At 42.3% G+C, this 20,816-nt stretch overlaps 1 protein-coding gene across 2 annotated transcripts in view; it reads left to right on the top strand.

Moving 5' to 3' along the window:
* Positions 1 to 1,554: 1,554 nt before the first annotated feature.
* Positions 1,555 to 20,816, top strand: part of HAPSTR1 (HUWE1 associated protein modifying stress responses) — a 29,829-nt gene continuing 10,567 nt past the window's right edge. The window contains exons 1-3 of one of the 2 annotated variants that reach the window (XM_064478197.1): positions 1,555 to 1,947; positions 2,578 to 2,658; positions 11,602 to 11,877. In XM_064478197.1, the coding sequence (XP_064334267.1) occupies positions 1,722 to 1,947; positions 2,578 to 2,658; positions 11,602 to 11,877 (583 nt within the window). In that variant the 5' untranslated portion in view covers positions 1,555 to 1,721. The remainder of the gene's footprint in view (positions 1,948 to 2,577; positions 2,659 to 11,601; positions 11,878 to 20,816) is intronic. The other variant, XM_031433215.2, reaches the window with a different exon arrangement.

The raw sequence follows: 20,816 nt of genomic DNA, 5'->3' as shown, positions 1-20,816 counted from the left end.
CTGGCAGGGCGGACTTCTCCAAGCCCCACAGTGAGTGGCTCAAGCCCCCGCCGCCAGCGTGTGAGTCTACACAGGCAGTTCTGCCTCTGTGCGGTCATCACCCCTTTACGTGGCTGCTTCCTCCCCAGACCTTGAACCCCGGCGTATGCCCCCGGCCGGGTGACCGCAGCCCGCAGCTCGGCGCCCGGCTCACAGCAGGCGCGCAGCCCGGATTCGCCGAGGGTGACAAGGCGATTGCACACGGCGGGTTAACGAGAAGTTGGCGCAGAACTCTCTCCCTGGAAGCCGGGCCTCCCACTTGGAGCGGCCACGCGGATTCCGGCCGGAGGAGGCGGGGGCTGGCGCGTGACGAAGGCGGCCGCACGTGGCCCAGGAGTGTGCTTTTTGGGACAGGTGCGGGGGCCGTCAAGTTCGCGAAAGTGTAGACAAGGCCCGGCCTCGGCACCCGCTCTCCTGCCTGGGTTTATTCTCGGCTTCGCGGTCCGCCTGGGTGGCCGCTGCAGTTTGTCAAGAAGCGGTGTCTCCCAAGGACGCCTGAACGCCTGCAGGGGACGGGCGGGAGCGCCCCCGCCACGCGTGACGCGTACGGAGCCGCGTGCGCACTGGCCGCCGAGCAGGCTGGAGGAGGGGCCCGCTGGCCTAGCAACTTGGAAGTTTTTCTTTGGACTCTAAGGCTCAACTTGCCCATCTAAGAAATGGGTCTCTGAAATAAACAGATGGGAGAAGCATTTTGCAAACTTGGACTCAAGCTGGGTGTTTAATTCACTTTCCCCACTTCTCTCCTACCTTTGGAAGCCCACGGGGCTGGAGTAGCAGGCTGCCACCCACCACACCCCTCCGTCCCGGTTGCTGAACTCGATTTTGCGTCCCCTGGGGCTGTAAGCGCCGGAAAAGCCCCCGCGGGGTGCGGTCTCTAGACCGGGTCACGTGACTCCCGCCCATCGCCCCGCAGCTCGGGGCCGCAAGCAAGTGCGCAGGCGCATTTCTTTGTCTTTTTTTTTTTTCCCTCGGCTGGCCCGGGCGCAACGACTGTCAGCTCCTCCCCCTCCTTCCCCGTCTTCATCCTTCCTGACATTCACTCCCTTTCCCCCGCCCATTGGTTACGTCAGGTGGACAGGCCGACGAACCAATCACAGCGCTGTGTCCAGAGGCCCGCAAGCGGAACCTGCCGGGTCGGGCCAATGGGGGCCCTCGAAGCGGGCGCTCCCCAACCGGGCAGGGAAGCCGGGGCCGAGTGGGCGGTGCTTCCCCAGTCAGCATGTGGGCGGGGGAGGGCGGGGACCAGCAGCCGCAGAGGCGTCGACGGCGGCGGCGGCGGCGACGTTCCTCAGTCGTTGGGGTGGGCTCGTCGGCGCAGGCCGGGCTTCGCGGAGAGCTCGGCAGTCTGTGGTGGCGGCCTTAGGGAGGCCGCGGCGGCATGGCGGGGCGGTAGACGAGTTCAGGCCGGCGAGGCGAGGGGCGGCGGCGTTCATTCGGTCCGCGGCGACCTTCGGCGGGGCTCGGGGGTGGGGAGGCCCGGGGCGGGGGTCGTTCCGGGCAGCTCGGGGCCGCGGGACGGGGCTCGCAGGCCGTCGGGGTGCAGGAGGTCTGGGCCACCGCGAGGAGCCGTCGCCGGCCGCTGGGCCCCGCCTCTAGGCCGCTCGACGACGACGCTCCCGCGGGTGCCCCGCCTGAGGAGGACGCGGCGGCGGCGGCGGCGAGGCCGCGGAAGGCCGCGGAGGATGGAGGAGCGGAAGGAGGAGGGCGAGGCCGAGATCCAGGAGCACGGGCCCGAGCACTGGTTCTCCAAGTGGGAGCGGCAGTGCCTGGCCGAGGCTGAACAGGACGAGCAGCTGCCCCCGGAGCTGCAGGAGGAGGCGGCGGCCGCCGCGCAGCCCGAGCACAAGCAGCAGAAGCTGTGGCACCTCTTCCAGAACTCGGCCACCGCCGTGGCCCAGCTCTACAAAGGTGAGGGCCGCCGCCGCCGCCATTTTGCGCTGCCGCCCCCGCTGCCGCCTGGGGCCCAGCCGTCGGCTGAGAGCCCCGGGGGCTGCTGGCTGGGGGCGGCTGGCGGGGCCCGGCCGCCGCGCCGTAGCCCCGCCGCCCCCTCCCCACAAGATGGCGCCGCGGGAGGCAGGCCCTCGGGAGGCGCCCGGGGGCCCGCGCGGGGGGCGCTCTCGTTTGGGGCCGCTTGGGGGGCCCGCCCGCTCCTGCAGCCGGGCGGCGGGGCGCCCCGGGCCCGGGAGGGTAGGGGAGGGGCCCCCGGTCACAAAATGGCGAAGGGAGGCGGCCGGCTGGCCCTATTGTGCCGAAGCCGGCCTCGGGGCGGGGACTGCGAGAAGGCGCCTCCCTCCGCCGCGGCTCGGCCCCCGGCTGCTCTCTCGACCCCCGCGAGTCACCGGGCCACCCCGCCGCGACCCCCTTCCTGCCGTCCTCCTACCCAGTGCGGGATCCCGAAACCCTTGAACAAAATGGCGAAACCTAATATGGCCGTTCCGGAGTGATTGACGCCCAAGTAACATTTCTTTTTCTTTCTCTCCCTGTTTTTGTGTGTTTCTTTTTTCTCCCCCCCCCCCGCCCCCTTTTGTCGTTTTTCAGACCGAGTGTGTCAGCAGCCAGGACTTTCTCTCTGGGTCCCCTTCCAAAACGCAGCCACCGCCGTCACCAATCTCTACAAAGGTAAAGATAACCTTGCTGCATTGCCGACTAAGGGGAAGGGCAGCCTGCGTCAGGGTGTAAGCCCGGCGTTCCGAGTGCATCGGCCACCTTTGCTTGGACCCAGGTCGCCGTAGTGTTTCCTTTTCCTGAATCCAGCCGCTAACTGAATACCTCGCAACTTGAGAATTCCGGGTGTTATAAAACTAGATAACTGATGTTTAGCTGGAGGTGTTTGATCCCTTCATCTGTCGGCGACATTTGACAATGTCTGGGGCTCTTTTGAGTGAGAGGAGGCTGCTGAATATTCTGAGGTGCCCTAGACAGCCTCCCCACACCCATGTCTCAAACGTCAGTAGTGCCGAGGTTCAGAGGCCCAGATCAGGGAGACGATGAAATGTGCTTCTCTGGCACCCAGGGAAAAGAATAGTTTGTATCTCTAGTCGGAGAGGTAGGAGGTGCTTCTGGAAAAGCGCCTCATAGAAAAGATTTTCTGGAATTAGGCATTTTCGAGCGTCATAGTGGCTTAGCATTTAAGTGCGTCGCAAACTAGCTAATTGGAATAGTCTGCGCATATTAACATGCTGCTACTTCGCAACTCCGTCGGACACAAGCCTTCAAAGCTACCTTACGCATCTGTACATTGTTGGTAGGAAATCTGATCAATTTGAGTTGATTTGTGTTTGATGGTAGTGCCTCTGCAGTTAATTCCCCTGCCCCACGTGAAGATCCGTAAATAAATGTTCTTGCCCATCAAACTCTCAGTAACAATGGGTATAGGTTTTGTGCTTTACTCATTTTGAAGATTTGGAAATTTGGTTTTGATTTCTGGCAAGGTTTTTTGTGGAAAAAGGATTTGAATTTGAGTGTTAATCTTAATAAAAATGTAATTAAACGCTTCTAAACCTCGAGAACCGGCTGATAACTGCAGTCGAGCTTTGTGCATTTTAAAATTAGCAAAATAGGTTAAAACAGGCTGTGCAGGGACTTGATTCCCAGATTCTTACTGGGTAAGAATGAGCAAATTAAGATAGCATTCAATAGAAAAAAATGTTCCTTATTTTGGATTTCTTGGGTAGACTGCAGTTTTTTGGAATGGTAATTTGAGGATGTAACTGAAACTGGTGAGTAGAACGTTAATTTTAGGGAATGAGGAACCGATAGCGTAGGTTTACTGAGAAAAGGGAAACATGATTCAATGGTGCCCTAGTGGTCAACTTTGATTTTTATGTATCTGAGTTCCTTAAATTTTGACTTTAACGTCCATTACTGATAGAGAATTTTGAACACTTTTTGGAATGGCTTTTGGTTTCACCCAGACAGGGAGTTTTAAAATAATACTGAAACATTTTTTTAAGAAACTCAGCTTTCTTAAGTTTAATTTACACAGGTAAAATCACCCTTTTAAGATGTATAGGTTGAGTTTGACAAGCATGCATTGTTGGTAAATGTAATATATATTCCTTGCCAACCCACTCCCACCCCTGATAGCTATATATATGGTTTTCGAGTTTCCGTAATGTTTCCTTATGGTGTGTAGCCTTTTGTGCCTGACTTTTCCACTTCCCGTAATGTTTCTGAGATTGATCCTTTGAGTTCACATTGCAGGTATTAAATAGTTTTCTTTTTTGTATGGAGTTTTTGGTTTGTTTTTTGCTGAGTAGCATTCTGTTGTGGAGGTATCACTGTTTATCAGCTCACTATTTTTGCAGTTATTTTGTTTTAAGGGGAAGGTAACACATTTTTAGTCTTTTCTGTGTCTCTTCAGGCTTTTCGATGAGGCCATACAAAACTGAATGGCCTCTGATTTTTAGTTTTTGGTGCTTTTGTGTGCTCTTGGAAAGTATCTCTTTTAGGGCTACAGCTGGCAGCTCTCTTTAGTGCTAATTCTTCATATGAAAAGATGTGCTCAGAAGGTGAGCTCTGAAGTATTCCCTAATTTGATTACTTAGTTTGAAATTGCTTTTTATAATGTACTAGTTTTCTTTGTTCAGAAAACTTAAAGACATTAAATTTCTTTTAAAATAAATATCACATGAAGTTCTTGCATTATTGGAAATGCTGGATTATTAATCTAGCCTTAGTTTTATTTTGTATCCTATTTCTGTAAAATGAAGTACATCCCTTTTTACCTTAGGAATGGTTAATTGTGGTTTGTGGAATTTGGTAGGATAGCAACATCATTCTATTCTTCACTGATTCAGGGAAAGTGGATAAGCTTTCCAGATCCTCACATTCTTCTTTAAGGGTGTGGTCTTTAGAGAACAAGAATGCAGCTGTAAGAATAATTGGGTACCTTAAATAGAACCAATAAATTTATCACAGTGCATACAGCAGTGAGTAGTGGTAAATTGAGTGTTCACAGTTCTGATTAAATATTCAAATGTAATTTACATGGGGGGAGATTTTGAAGGATCCCTGTTAAGTGGGTAATGCTCTTGTATTTTGTATGATTAAGCACTTATCTGGCAAGCTAAAAATGGCTCATTTCGCAGCCTAGTAGAAGTTGGCTTTTTTTTTTTCACCAGATTCTTGATAACACCTAAAATGAACACATGAGAAGGTCAGAATTGAGATAAAAGTCTAGTAGAGGGCCCCTTTTGATTGCCTGTGGGGTTTTGAAAACTTGAAAATTCAGTTGGTTTGGTTGAATATGGCTGGAAGTATTTGGAGGAGAGTGGATTGTGTTCTCAGTGTGGACAGAATTTGGCAAATTGGAATGTATGGTTTCTTCTATTCCACATAATAAGTTGGATCACAATTTAGCATCCTTGTTTGGAAGGGAAGAAAAATTCTGATTGATTTTGTTTTCACTTTGGGTAAATCTAAAAGGAATGTTTGTTAAATATCCAGTGATGCTGTGTTGCTGGTTTAGTACATTTTTTGATATCTGCAACTAAAGGGAGTGAAAAGTTACTGAGGTGGTTTTAACCTAGCCCAAGTTGGTGCTTACTTGAGAAATGCTTGCTCAAGCCTGTGTTTGCTTCTTAAATCCACCTCCCATTTCCTTGGGTGACCTGTTTCAGTTTCTCTCCTGACGACTCATTAGGAATATATTCTTACCGAATTCTGAATTCCTTTTACTGTTCGGGGTACTTGCTCAGTTGAGAGGTTGCACTGGTGGCTGTCCTAGGACAGGGCTGTCCTGTGGAGCCTCGTGGTCAGCCAGAGGTGCTACTGCTGCTCTCGCTCTTCAGCATCCACCTGTGAGCCAGCACCTGGTCACACCCAGCGGAGCCATTTCTCACCACTTCTCTGGTATTTCTCTCAACCTTGGAATATTTTTCTTCTTTGATTTTTGTTTTATGTTGAGCTCCATTTCTTTGCCTCCACATTTTAAAACTGTCTGAAACTTTATTTGCGTACCAGTTTACCACGTTATGTTTAGAGTTCCTCTTGATACTGTTTCTATTAAAGATGTTCCTGGGTTTCTCCTTGAACGGCATTTTTGCCCCAAGTGTGACTGTTGCTCCTGTTGCTCTAGCAGTACTTGCAGATGGCAGGCTACATCTTTATCATGGAGTCTTCTTGAGATTGCTCTAGTTCACATTTTAGACCGTTCAGCTGTATGGTTCTGGAGACAGATAATGGAACAAAAGTATTTCACCATTGTGCACCTTCATTTCCTCCACTGTAAGTGGGAAAAAGTACCTACAACTTAGAGTACAAGCTCTTCGTGTGGCGTGTGGTGAGTCCTCAAGCATAGACTGTTGCAGGTCAGGTTCTATTTTTCAAATGATGTTTCTGGCTATGAGTAGTGCTTTAAAATGAAATTCTCATTTAGATTTTGTCTTTATTTTCTTGTATTGGAATAATCTTTCTGGTGTGTACTTTGTCTTTCCCTAAAAGGGCTAAATGTAAATAGGATTAACAGGTGAGAAAAACAGTATAATACCTTTAAAAGTCCTTATCTTTGAGCCATCTTGATGTCAAATCTTCTTTATAATACGTTGTCTCACTTCAGTGGGGCCTTCTTGGACTTACTTGTATGTAAACCGAAAGTGAGCTGAGCATACGGAGAGCTTGTGGACGAGTGACTGGTGTATAAACAAATTGTCCAAGAAAGCATATTCTATCTGGAGGCAGATAGTGAAATTTCAGCTTGCTTTTGGCTTTCTGGAGTTGGTTTGTGACTCTTCTTGCTGGAAAAAAACTACTGAGCTTTGAGACTGTTCAAAACACCCTAGTATGGATTACAGTTAGAAACCCTGAGTCTTTATTCTTAGGCTTATACTAGGAAACAGCATCGTTAATAGCATTTGTAGATTCTTAGTGAAGTTTTATGGAAGACAGTTATTTTGTTATGTATAACTTCTCTGTAAAAGAATGTTTTGGCTGCAAATACCAGAAAATATACATCATGCTGACTTCAGTGATGTGGACATGGATTGGCTGCTCTCTAACTTGAAGCCTAAAGGTGGGACTGACTGAGTCTAGTGGCTCAGGGCTCCCTGCTCTGCAGCTCTGCACTGTGTGTGTGGTGTGTGTGCGCCTGCGTCTGCATATGTGAGCTTTAGTCATGAAAGGCTAATTTCAGTATGTTGGCACCTCACATCCTAGGGTCACTCACCCGAGCTTGGAAGAGCCCAGAAGCTTCTTTCCCAGGAACTACCAGTAAATGACTTTTCCTGTCTCTTGGCCAGAGGTGGTCACATGGTTACTCAGAACTAGTATCGAAGCCACAGTTTGGGTATATACACATTTCATTTGGGAGTAAACCGCAAGTTTCACCTTTTGAACAACTTGCGGGGGAAGCTTTCCTGAAAGCTATCTAAACAAAAACTTGGAGTACCTTTAGGAAAGGGAGGACAAGGTCTGGATGTAGGCAACCGTGGCCACTGATTCTTCCCTGATTCCTATCCTTTGTGTGTGCTAGGTGAAGGTTAAGTCACGTATAAGTTAGATAGAAGTTAGTGTTTATTTTTGGATACGACTTCGATAGGAAATACATAGAAATTATTTCCTCAAAACAATTGAAAAATAGTTTTATTTTGGCCATTACTCAGATACTTGTTTCTAATGAAACACTGAAAATATTTTTTTTTCTACAGCAGGCTAGTTGGTCAGTGCAGATTTAATTCTGAGTTCAAATGTTTTATAGTCACTAGTATTCCTTAGAAGTGTGCTTTGATTTAACTGTGATTTTCTGGTTTGTAGATCCTCTTAAGGAGAATGGGAGATGGCTTCTCTTTTGTTGAGGAAGAAATGTGTTGTAGAAGGAACTTTGCCACTTACTAACTTTGGACAAGGCCCTTTGAGCCTCAGTTCCAATTCCTTGTTTGTGAAATTGGGGTATCTGTTTTGGCTAGCTCACTTAAGGTATGTGAGTATCAAAAAACTAAATAGTGAAACCTCGTTGTGTCTGCATTTCCTGTAAGAAAATTCTGCTTTTGGTCTTCATCTCAGAAGTCGGTGTGATTCTTTGCCCACTGCCCCTTGCCAACGGTGGGAAAATGAGACTTCTAGAAATCCCTTGAATTCAATTTTAGCTACTTGTATAAAAACATTTTTAAAACAATGTACAACATAGGATGTCTACTGTGATTTGTGTGAATCAGTTTGTTTCTTGAATAAGGAAATGAATGTGTTGTGATTAAAGGTTAGATTGACATTTTGATGCCCTTGGGCTTTGCCTGACCTTCAAGCTTATGGCCCTTTTCCACAGTGGCTTTGGCATCAGTGAAAGTATTGGACAGAAGACTGTCCCCACAGCTTCTGTGCTCTGTACTTCTAGAATTTGGGTGTCTAGTTGTTGGTTCAGGTGTATTCGGAGCAGTTTTTGGTTGAGAGCTTTCAGGAGGCCATCCTTGTGTACGTGTGTGTATTATCCTACTGGACACTAAATTAACCTGTGTATATATTAAAGTCTAGTTATTCCTAAGACTCTCCAGGAAGCGTTTAGTTCTCACTTAGTTCAAGATATAATAGGAGGGTTTTGTTTTCAGCCAGGTAACTCTTTAAAGTTCTTAAACATAAGGACTATTATTTTATTATTTATTTTTCTATGTAAATTTTATTTTTTACTTTTAAAACATTTTAATTTTTATGATAGTATCATATAATGTTGAACACAAGTCAAAAAGCACCTGTTAGCAAAGAGGGGCACTTTAAGAACAGTAACTACAACGATATAGATCTGACAGTTGTGAGTATTCATGTATCAAATAATGAAATATCCTTAAAACAAAAGCAAAAAATACAAAAAGAGACACATAGAAACACAAATATAATAAGGACTATTTTAAATGCTTTAGTGTTGATACAAGATTCTCTATTTAAGGAAATAATTGAGATTGGATTAATCTGAGTGGTAAAATAATTGGATTTGGCTTTCAGGATATGTTGTCAGTGGTATAAAACCAAACTATGCCCAGACAGTGCAGAAGTGTGTACCTGAAGTTTTCAATGTTACATCTGCTTTTCTCCTCCTTTACTCTTGGTCTGTAAAAGTATGTTCACAAAATGCCTGATTTTTAGTGTGCTTTTGGTTGGTTCCGATGTTGAGACTTGTGCAGAATTTTTGAGGTAAAATGATTGGTTAGTTGCATACATTTTAAAAAGAGATTCACAGCTTATTACATAACTGCCTTCTAAACTACAAATACTGAGTGTTCCAACTTTGTTCAGCTCTGATTAAAGCATCAGCCCTTGCAGATCTGGCATTTGGGATTTCCTTGTGCCCTCAGTCAAAACACGTTAAAACTTTGCAAAGCTCTTTCTTCCCGGGATTGTCAGGTTGGGGTGTGTGTGGTGGTGTTTTTTTAAAACACCTCATGTGGCCCCTTCACTTTGGCTCTTGAGTTTTGCATCAAGTTCAATTTTTCTTACTTACTGTCTCATTTGCCTGGTGTACATTTACATGCCTGTTTCATCTTAGTTTGCACTACCCCTGCCTACCTCAGACTTGTTTCTTTTACCCCTTTCATGCTTTCAACTTTTAATACTTCCAGTTCCAGGCCTACCCCCATTTGGTTCTCAAAAAATAAAATTTCCTGAGTCATTCTGTTTGGAAACAGAAACTTCTCTAGTTAAGAAGAGCATGATTGTAACAACTCTCTTACGTAGAGCAGGTTTCTAGAAACCTGGTTGCTTGTAGGTTCGTAACTAGTTTATCCTCCCTTCTCTGGTCCCATGGGATGGGCTTAGTTGACTTGATTTCTCTTTAAATGCTTCCAGATCTATCAGAATCACTTACAGTCTAGATACAGCTTTACAAGGTCATTTTAGAGATTATCCACCCCTTATCTAAGGCTGGCTTCATCTAAGTCTTTAAGAGATGGGAAAGTGCTGTTTATCCTCTTAAAGGCTATTTATCTTTAAAATGAGGTTCATGATTGCTTTGTTTATGATGAAATGAGAAGTCAGAAGACATTGATTCACATTGTAACTTGGCCCTTCCAGTAGTGAGACATTGGCGTTCATCATTTACAAGTTGCTTTTTGTATATCTTTAAAATCAGAATAATCTTTCTCATAGTTGTAATGGAGTTTAATATTTTTTAGAGCACTCCCATGGCAACTTCTTCCATTCTTTTTAATTTTTCAGCAGAAAGGACTGATCATCTGCTAAGGGATAGGCCTTGTTATATACAGTTCTGCTTGTGCTGCCTTCTTGCCATCTTTTTTAATGATGCAGGTTCATGCAGCTTGGGAGCTTCTGTGACACCTGGATTATTGTCTTTTCTTTCTGGGGCACAGCTCTTCATTATGTTCTTCCCTTCAGAGTCTACTTTAGATGTAGCAGACAAAGAATTAAAAAATCAAAAATCAAGGAAAAATTATAGAGGAATGATTCTTGTTAAAAAAAAGAATTAGTACTTTTATAAAGGTCCAGGGATAAAGGAACCATCTTCTTTAATGCCATTGAAGATACACTGGTGATCTTCTGCTAGCATAGCAGCTCAACTAAAAATAAATTGCAGTGACTTAAATTTCCAATTTTTTTTTTTTAAATTATGTAGAGTTTAAAGGGCAGGCATCATTCTGTTGAAAACTCGGTTCAGTATGTCAAGGGGACAGCTACAGGGAAACTGAGAGACCAGTCTGAAAGATTTTAAGACAGGGTCTTTTGGGAGTGGTTATGAATACAGAAAACTGTTGGGAGCTGGAAGCAGAATGAAAACATACCTAGGGAAATGATGCTGTTTGGTTTTGTTAAGTAATCAGTCAGAATTAATTTCCCTTATTATTTTTAAAATGTTTGCTGTTACTTTGAAAGTGTTCCCAGTTCTTGGTGCTGAACTTGTCAGTAGGAGTACATCTCCAAAATGACATGGTCCATGGAAGGTGAACACGCCTGAGTGATTTGCACTGTTCAGTCAACCAATAAACAGTGTGTTGCTCTTACTTAGAATTCATGAGAATTCACTGTTTTCTGAAAGATAGCGGTATACCTTAGTGGTTCAGAACCACAAACTCTGGAACAAAAATTCCAGCTCTTGAATTCTGTGGTAGAATTACTCAGTGCCTGTTTCCTCACTTGCAGTGAGGGGACAGTAGTACGGCTCTCAAGGTACTCATGTACCTTTTCTCTCAGGCGAAGCTGGGTATAGTATAGCACCAGTAAACACTTCATAATTTACCCACTCCTAGCATTATTAAACAAGCTAACTTGATTAAGTCTAGTGAACTTTTTAAGGAAATAGCATTAATAAAGTGGTAATTTGGCTAACAGTAAGTAGTCCCTTTTATCTACTGAAATTTTTCTTTCCTTAAAAGGAACAAGGTGGAAGCTCTAGAACTATGTGATGTGTTAACTGAATTTAGACCATTATGATTAGATGCCATGTATAACATTTCAAACATGAATGAAATACAAATACAGTTCAGTTTAATAGATTACTGATAGACTTAGCCCATACTTCATGATACTCATTTTGGTTAACCTGTAAAATGGTTTTCTTTCGGAGAGAATGCAGCTTGGCTCTACTGATCATCATGTATCTTTTTTCTTATTCTCTTCTAACAGAAAGCGTGGATACTCATCAGCGGAGTTTTGATATTGGAATTCAGATTGGCTATCAGCGACGCAATAAGGATGTGTTGGCTTGGGTTAAAAAGCGCAGAAGAACTATTCGTAGAGAAGATTTGATCAGCTTCCTGTGTGGAAAAGTTCCTCCACCACGAAACTCTAGAGCTCCCCCAAGACTGACTGTAGTGTCCCCTAACCGAGCTACTTCAACGGAAACTAGCTCATCTGTAGAGACTGATTTGCAACCCTTCCGGGAAGCCATAGCTCTGCATGGTAAAGCCGTTTAAACATATTTCTTTGGAAAAATGGTTAAGAGTGTGCCTGTGGACCCATTTTCACATTTAGGTTTAGGTCCAGATATACTGTCTTGTTTTTTTGTCTATTTATAGTCATTACTTGCTCTAGAAATGTTTAAATAGAATGTAAGCTAAGAACTTAAATGGGCAATTTTTGAATGTTAGCCAGCCCATCCTAAAAAAAACGTTTTTAGAAAGTTAGTTTGAGCTGATTGGTGTTAAAATAACAGAATCTTTTGCAACATTGATTAGAATTTATTGCTTTGCACTTATATTGTACGTGTTTTCTTACTCTTCTGAGTCAAAGAGGAAGTTCTTGTGTCTTAAGAATTCTATTGCATTTATAATTGCTTGGAGAGCCTTGTCAGTGACAGGCACGTAAGGCAGGTAGCTTGGGCTAGTTCTCATGGGAACTCCCTTTGACACCTTAGGTTATTGAGTGTGCCTGTAGAGGGTGAGAGTTGATGACCCAAGAGGGAATGGAAAGATGTAAGAAAAATTGACTTCATAGGTCCTTGCTTTGATAGTCAGGATTGTCAGAGGACAGGCCCATCACCATCTCCCCAGGCTAGACCTGCCATAAAAAGGCATTCTTGGCTTAGAGGTTTAAGTATTACTGGAGAAGCCTGGGGTAAGTAGTTAAGTCTTTTGTTGTTTGTTTTCTAATACAGACTTCCAGATAGAATTGAAGAGGTCCTTCTGTAGGACATTCAATACTGCTTTAAAAATAAAACAACAAAATTAAGTCTTGGTTGAAGCCAGGATGGAACATGGATTGTGCAAGTGGCTAAGCAGATAGAAGTAATTAGTGAGTTAGGTTATGAGTCCTGTTAAGAGTTAACATTTCTGGGCCATAGGGTAGGTCATCTAAAACAAAGTAACCCAGTAATAAAAACTGGGATATATGCAAAGGGCTTCTTTGTCATCAAAGCTTTGATGCTTACAGAGATTCTTGTTCTCTTTGGCAAACTTTGATTCTTTACCTAAAACCCCAACCAGAACGTGGAGTTGGAGAAAGTGTTGTTTTTTTCCCTCCTGATTGTGAGTTTTTTTATGGTAATTTAAAAACACAGAAACCTTTTATTGCAAGAGAGTCCATGATGTATGGATACAGTTCTTAAAGACTGCTTGCTGTTTCTAAGGTAGTAGAACGGTTAATGCCATCAGAACTTTTGAAACTTAGGCGAAACAGACTGATCTGTTCTATTGAATTACAGAGTTTCACATCTTACCGTTCAATTTGGAAAAATTACTAAAAATGTACATAGTTTGTCAGATTAATTTTAGTGCATGGTAGTATTTGATGTAGCTGTCTTTCCTTAAGCATATTTTGATTTTCTTTATCATCAAGTGGATTTATTCATTCCATTTTCTCTTGTTAAAGGATCTTTTTTTCTGTATCATACTATGCTATAGAAGATAGTTTTGAGAAACATAAATGCCACACTTACTATAAAACCTTTTTTTTTATTGTTATGAAATCTTAATGCAGTTGTACACACTGTAAAAAGGGCATGCCAGCGGCCCACTCCCTCAACTACCATATTCTTCAATTCCCATTGCATTTTCTTAAATTGAGTTTGTTCAACTTGTGATTTATTATTTTACCGAACTTTGGGAGTTTTAGTGAGGATGTGGTTTTAGAGAGATACTGTTTATAATTTTGATTTATGTTTAAATTGTTTAAAAAAGTTTAATTATAAAGCTATATAGAGAAATAACATCTCCCTTCAGTAAACTTACAAAGCAGTGCCAATCTAGAATATGTTGGAGACGCAGTGTGTTCTTATTCCTAGGGTTCATACACTGGATTCATGTAGTTAAAACATGAAGTTGCAGGGAAGTAATAGGGCCCCTTGAAAGGAGTATACAGAAACAGAAATTACACTGAGTTTTGTGCTTATTGGTTTTAGAGGACATCAAGTGTATTGAGAATGCTAGTCTGATTTGAGTATTTTAATTGGAACCGTTTCTAATGGAGCATTATTAGCTAAATTGTAAAGCAGATTAATGACTAACTGTAACCAGGTGTCCTCATGATCTGATTTATTGAATAGTTCACAAATTAAAGTAAAAACTGTTCAGATCTTTTGAAATGTATTTGGAAACATTTTAATTAGGGTATTACTTGTCAGAATTCAATTTTGCATATAATTTGCATAGTCAAATCTACAAAATGTGAGGTCAAGTTTTTGGGGTTCTACATTGGAGGGAGAGTAAATTCATGAAGTTTTGGGGTGCCAAGGGAGAGAGAGGAAAAGAATTGGTATGCTGAGGCAGACTTCTTAAGTTTATAATCAAAGCAAACATGAGCATAGGTCACGTTGATTTATTCTTTTCTACAGACCTTCTCATGTCCCGTCTCTTTTTAAAAAAGAGGACAATTAGGATTACCCCCATAATTTTTCCCTTTTTTTTCATAATCAGCTCCTAAATTTTCACTTGCACCAAGTATACCCATGTATACCTAAAATATGTTCTTTATTTGAAGAAAAATGGCAAAGACATAATTGTAGAATATTTCATGTAGACAGTGATGGTGTGATCATGAATAAGATCCTTTGATCAATACCCTTGTGAGCCTTAGACTTAAGTATGTAATTTCAATCAAAAGTTCATAAATTAATGGTTATCAAAGTTTTCAATCAAAATGGTCAACTAATGGTTATTGAGGTTTAAGGAATATGATCCAGTGCTTTATTTTGGCACTTGCTTGCAACATATGTTGCTTATTTTCTGTGTACCTAGTCATATACATAGTAAACTTACAGAGAAATCAAAGAAATGTATATGCATATGCTAAATTGACTTCTATCCTTTCATTGTTAATCTTTGTCTTGAAATAAGAACATTATCAAAAATTGACTGAGAGCTGGATTAATAGTTGGCACCTTGTTTTTATGTAAATAGATTTCAGATAGACCAAAACTCATCTGGACCATTTTGTGGTTCCCTGCCTGCCTTTCTGATTATCTTTCTTAGTCATCTTTTCTCTTCTAGAGATTTTCCTTTTCTTGTCTTCTCTTTTTAGGCTGCTTCGGCCTCTGACCTTTCACCGACTTAGGATACATCGCCCAGGATTTAGCCCTAGCCACCTCCTCTTGCGGTCCCCTTAAGGACCATCTCAGTCTTAATTTGCAAAATCTGTCCTAGTTTAGACCCCCCTCCTGACTGCTAAACACGTATACCCTGTTGTCCTTGGGCGGACATCTCCGCCAGGATGTTCTACAGGCATTTGTCTCACATAAGGTTTCCTTGCAGACTCGTCCTTCCAGCCCCAGCAACAGCAAAAATACATCCTCATTTCACCACTCAACAGGTGTGTACGTGGCAGATTCTGTGGAGTCTTTAGGAATATATAATTGATTAGGGTGCTTCCTTTTCTGTTGAGGCCAGTGCGTACTTAGGTAATTTCATGTCACCAATGTGGTATGTCTAAGATGTTCTAGGGGCAGAAAAAGATGTTTTATAATGCAGCCTGGCCGTGGGTTCAACGAAGTCTCTTCTGGAGGAAGTGAGCCCTGAGCCCTTGAAATAATCTCCTTGCTCTTGCTTCCCAGTCCTGAGTTGAGCCATTCACCAGTCCACCTTTCCTAGGACCACCAGAGTGATCTTTTTGATCTTGTCACTTCACTGAAAAATAACCTTTGTTTCCCTATGGCCTAGAGGGTGAGGTCAGAGCTCAGCATGACATTGCCAGGCCCTTATGATTTGATCTTGACCTTGGGTCAGATGTCTTAGCCATCCTGTGTAATCTGTTGAACACCTCCATGCTCTTTTCTGAGCTGCTTCTTTTGCCTGTTCATCATCCCTTAAGACTGATGGAACATCTCTTCTGTGACAAAGCTTTCCTTCAGTTCTGCCCATTCCCTCCAGCTTTCCCTGAGCTGTGTGTCTGCTCTCCCTATTGGCTTTGTTTCCATAGCTATCTCTTCGGATAGACTGGGACTACTGTGGGGAGCAGGGGCCTTGTCTTACAGCTTCAGGCTTTAACAGAACGTGGTGTAGATGTGTTCTGCCCCTTAAGACAGTTCAGAGGTCTGTTAAGTCAACACGGAGGGTAGGGAGCAGAGAATCTTGACAAAGAGCTGAGGCTTACAGATCCCCAGTTGACTACAGTGTGCAGAGAATGGAGATAAGCAGGTGCTTCTTAGGAGTGCTGCGAACTCAGCTCTTCAAATTTGAACAGAGACTTGGAGTGGGGCCTGAGGGTGATGGATGCAGCATTAGAGCAGTTCTTGCAGTGTTTACTTCATATCAGGATGCTGCTGAGGGAGGGTCTCATTTAATCCTCACACTTAACCTGGATTATTGCCAAGAAAGGCTTATTTGGCTAAAATAGACCAGATCAGTAAATGGTAGAATATGTATTCCAGATCTGTCTGGCTCCCAAATGCAGTATCTCCATATTTGTATGTTTAAGGTTTCTCTCCCTCCCCCCTTAGTAGGGCTGAGGGGTGCCATGAAGAAGGTCTTTGGACTTACCTGAGTTTGGTATTTCTTCCTGGGGTTTTCCCCCATAAGTGAATCTGGATAAGTAGTATTGAAGCTGAATAGCTTGAGACCTGTATTTCTGGTTCATCGTAGCAGGAAGAGTATTCAGACTGTAGAGACTGCATTCCCAGTATGACCTTGGACAAGATGGTTAACCTCTCCAGGGCAGTCTCCTCTATGAAAAGATACATTTTGTTTATAAGGTGATAAAGTGCGAAGCTAAGCCAGGTACATACCCTTCCATGACACAGTGTAAGTGTTCTTTGCCTTGAGAGGAGGAGGGCTTGTGGTTAGTTAAGTCCTGTGAGTCCTCTTCTTTGCCTCTGGATGGTGTTACTACACAAATAGACCTGGAGCTTGGGTGGCCTTTGGGGATGCTCTTTCTCCCTCTTCAGTAAGGATGGCTTTTTAAATTGCAGGTATCATTCCAGAGGAAGGGATAATTTAAAACTTAGTGTCAACTACTTGATAAGATCTTCTGTATAGACTGTTTCATGTTTGTATAGACTGATGAAGTTGGTAATGTTCTGTCTACTGGATGGAGGGATTCTGAGCTGATTTGCCCAGGCTACTGCTATGTCTAGAAAACCTTAGATTGAAATCTGGTCTTGACATTCTTAAGTTATATTTGTCATTATGGGTACTAGGTAAAAAGGGTCCAGAGTTAGAATGGGGCATGTACGTGCTCATGGAGGGGAAAGACAGAGACCTGGATGGGAGAGGAAGCTGGATGCCAAGTCAGACTTCACTCATTTACTAACTTGATTCAGAACCTCGCTTTCATTCACATCATCTCATAGGTGGTCTTTGTAGGTTTCTGGCTCTGGTTCAGACTGTTCCATAAGAATCAGAGACACGTGGTTTTAGTTCTAAAAATCATTGTGATAGCATTCTTGGCTGTAGTACAGGGAACTAACCCCATTGGGCCTGGGTTGACCCTCTGTGAAGTTTGTCAGTTCAAACTCAAAGGCCTCTAGCACAGAGGGTGTCACTCGTGGGAACCATTGCTGTCAGTGGCATTTGACTTTAAGATATCACCTTACTCAAGTTCAAGTTCCTTTCATGTTTAAACAACCTAAGTTTAAAGAGTGACAGTGGGCTACTACATTTGTAAGTATTGAAGGGGACTTAGGCAAAGTCAGGCAGTCTAGCCTTTAATATGATACTGGAGAATTTCCCAAAAAAGGAAAGGAAATTTTTCGTTCTTTTTTGAGAAAGTGCTTTGTGAGTTAAGAAAAGATAGTTCCTTAGCGAGGGTTGAAGTCTGAAGCCTTTTGTTTGAAAACCCTCGTGTGTGTGTGTGTGTGTGTGTGTGTGTGTGGTGGTACAAGTTCTGATTTCTGCAGTTCAAATCTTTCTGTGGAAGGTATGGTCATTTAAAAATAGAAGTGTGTATTGTCATTCTGTAACCATTCCTATTGCCCAGCATTTACTGAACACAGTAGACATCAAGCATTCTATTTATTAGAGGCTTGTGATAGGGGCAAGTGATACAGAGGTGTGAATCACATACTCTCAAAGAGTTTCTAGCCTAATAAAATTGTATTAGTTTGCAGTGTATAATCCCAGGCAGTCAGACTGAGGCACAGTGCCATCGCCATAGAAGTTAATAGACTCCATTATCTGGCCTCTCCTTTTTTTGTCTAGCAAAAGTCTTTTCTGTGAGGTATGTGGTGATCCTTAATCTCTCAAATCATTAAGTTGCTTGACAAGATTCTTGAATCTGGAGAGACTGGGTGTTGGGCCTTATAAGAAAAATGCAGTCATTTGAAATCATACTCAGGGGCATAAGGTCAGAGAGGAATTTTTACCTAGAAATAAATGAAAGGCAGATTCCTGATTTGTTGTACTCAATGCATAAAATGGTTAACCTTCTTCCCCCAGAGTTTCGGAAATCTGTGATTTTAGGCAGCATGGACCAATAGGATTTTCTTTCTCCTTTGAGCGCAGGTTTTATAGGTTTTGTTAATCTGTCAAAACATTCTTTGGCCCTTTTATACTAGAGAAGTTACCAAATTTTGCTGAGAACAGATATTCCTGGTAAAATTCCCCAGACAGTTGAGATCTGTACATTTAAGACAAAATTTGAGTATTTATGGTTAGTTCTCTGTCTTTCCGCCTTTCCTGTCACTCTTCATTCCTTCCATTGATAAAGCTAGTAAGTGTGTAGAAACAAACATTGACAGCTAACACAGATACTTAGATTTATTCCTTTTAAATTGATGGTATAGTATGAAAGAAACTTCTTGGTAATTTTGTGTTGCAGAGAGCTAATTAGAGACCTTTGGGGGATTTATATCCATCCGCTTTTAAGAATCCCTTTTTCTCTTGCCCACACTCATAGCACAATGTGTGGAACACAGTAGATTCTTAATAAAAAAAATGCTTGTTGAATGTTGCAGTCTGCATCTTCCTGAAATAACAGAACTGTCGATAGTTAACAGTAAAATGTTTTAAAAACTTATTTGGAAATTAAGATGTAAGAGATTAATGCACCAAAGCAATTTCATCTCTTAATTGCTTAAAATTGATTATTTCAAAGAATCTGCTTTCATTGAAATTCTTCTTTCTGAAGGCTGGAATTTCTAAATTATGCCCTTTGTTCACACCAGCCTCTGAGAACAACAATGATTAAAGGCAATTAAGGCAGTTATAAACTTTTGATGGAAAGTTGGCATTTTCTATATATTGAGATACTAGCTGCTGAAGTTTCTGGAGGTAGGACCTAGCTAAAGCTTCCAACCCTAATGTACAAAACTGTTTTGAAATTTGCAGTAAAAATTTTTTGGACAGTTTCTTCATTGAGTGAAAAAAGGAATCCATGTAGCCATGCCTCAAAGCCACTTTACTCAACATAATACTTCCTTAGTAATCCATTGGTAGTTGTGAAGCAGTTTTAACATTTAATAAGTTTTTTTTTTTTTACTAGTTTTCTAATTTATAAATACTAACTTCTTGGAAAATTTGAAAATTTCCGAAAAGTAAAAAATTCACTATCTTGTCATCCCACTACACAGAGAGAACTGCAGTTAAATGTTTGGTGCATTTTCTTCCAGTCTTTTTTTTCAATGTATAAATATTAAAATTATTTCATAGTTGAGATCATACTGCAAATATGGTATTGTATCTTGCTTTTTCCATTTTAACGTCGTGAGCATTTTTTCCCATGGCATTAAAACTGTTTTTGAAAAAAATTGAAAGCATTTTGGGCTGTCAGCATAACTGAAAATGTTTTCTTGGTGTGACACATGTATCTTTGTAATTGGTTTGATTTAGTGTGCTTTACTTCAATAAAAATTCAGTATTACAATTTACAGATTGGGGTGGGGAGTGGTATCTACTTCAAATTACCCAAATCTTCCTAGTGGAATTCACTTTTCCATGATTGAACTCCCCTGGTGTATTTAAGACACGACATTTATACATGAGTGCTTGTTACTTAAAACCTCAGAACACAACTTTGTGTAAAGGGAGTGTTGTCCATTTGAATAGTGTAATTTATTTCAAATGCAAGAATGCTAGTTTCCTAGGGTTCCAAGTCAGGATGTTAATCACTTTGCCCAAATTGTGGGGATTTCACATCCCCCATTTCTGCTGGAGCCGAGAGAACTGGTGGTGCACAGGTCTGCAGAGGGTCCTGAACCTGTGCTGAGTGGATCCACAGTAAGCAGGCTGCCTTCTCTCCTCCAGGGCTAGTCTCTGCTCTGGCAGGTGCTGAAGAGGCTGGAGGGCAAGTAGAGAGGGTAGAGGCAGCCTCCAGGCTGAAGGCTGTGGGAAGGAGGAAGGGAGGTTGGCTGGGCTCTTTGTTTGCTCTTTCTTTGCCTCTGTGTGACCTAACTATGTGCTGGTAAACGAATTACATGTCATGAATTCTGAAAACAGGATTTTCTTATGACCTTAAGCATGGTATGAAAATAATAGTTATGTGCTACTTTTAACAATTTGCCATGTAACCTAGATTCCTATAACCTGGACTGTAACTTTGTTTTGGCTCCTTGTGGGAGCTTTCTTTTCAAAATATGATTTAAATCATCCTAATCTTTTCCCCCAACTCCTGCACTAATCATTTAAAATGAATGCAGAAACTTTTAAACTGATAAGTTTATCTTGTGTTAAGCAATTGAGACTTCTCTGTCTAATCATACTACTTGTTCTACTGCTTTTGTCAATTGATATTCCCATAGCCCTTTTGAAAAAGTGTGTTTTTGGTAGAAATTACGTTGTATGCCCTCGGGCCATACAGCTTAGTTTTTAGTTCTGAAGCATGTGTAGATTCTCTGTACTTGTATAGGCCTGATTGTTCATGTGGCTTAGCTAAGGTTTCCTAAAGCATCTTCTAGTAGCTGTCATTGGTTTATAAAATAAAATTTGGGTTTAAAATACATATTTTTTGGTTGTTAATCTTAATTTTTTTTTTGACAC

This window comes from Camelus dromedarius, chromosome 24 (assembly GCF_036321535.1).
Source record: "Camelus dromedarius isolate mCamDro1 chromosome 24, mCamDro1.pat, whole genome shotgun sequence".
NCBI classification, from domain to species: domain Eukaryota; kingdom Metazoa; phylum Chordata; class Mammalia; order Artiodactyla; family Camelidae; genus Camelus; species Camelus dromedarius.
Note: the sequence above shows the minus strand (reverse complement) of the source record. Positions and strands in the feature narration are given on the sequence as shown.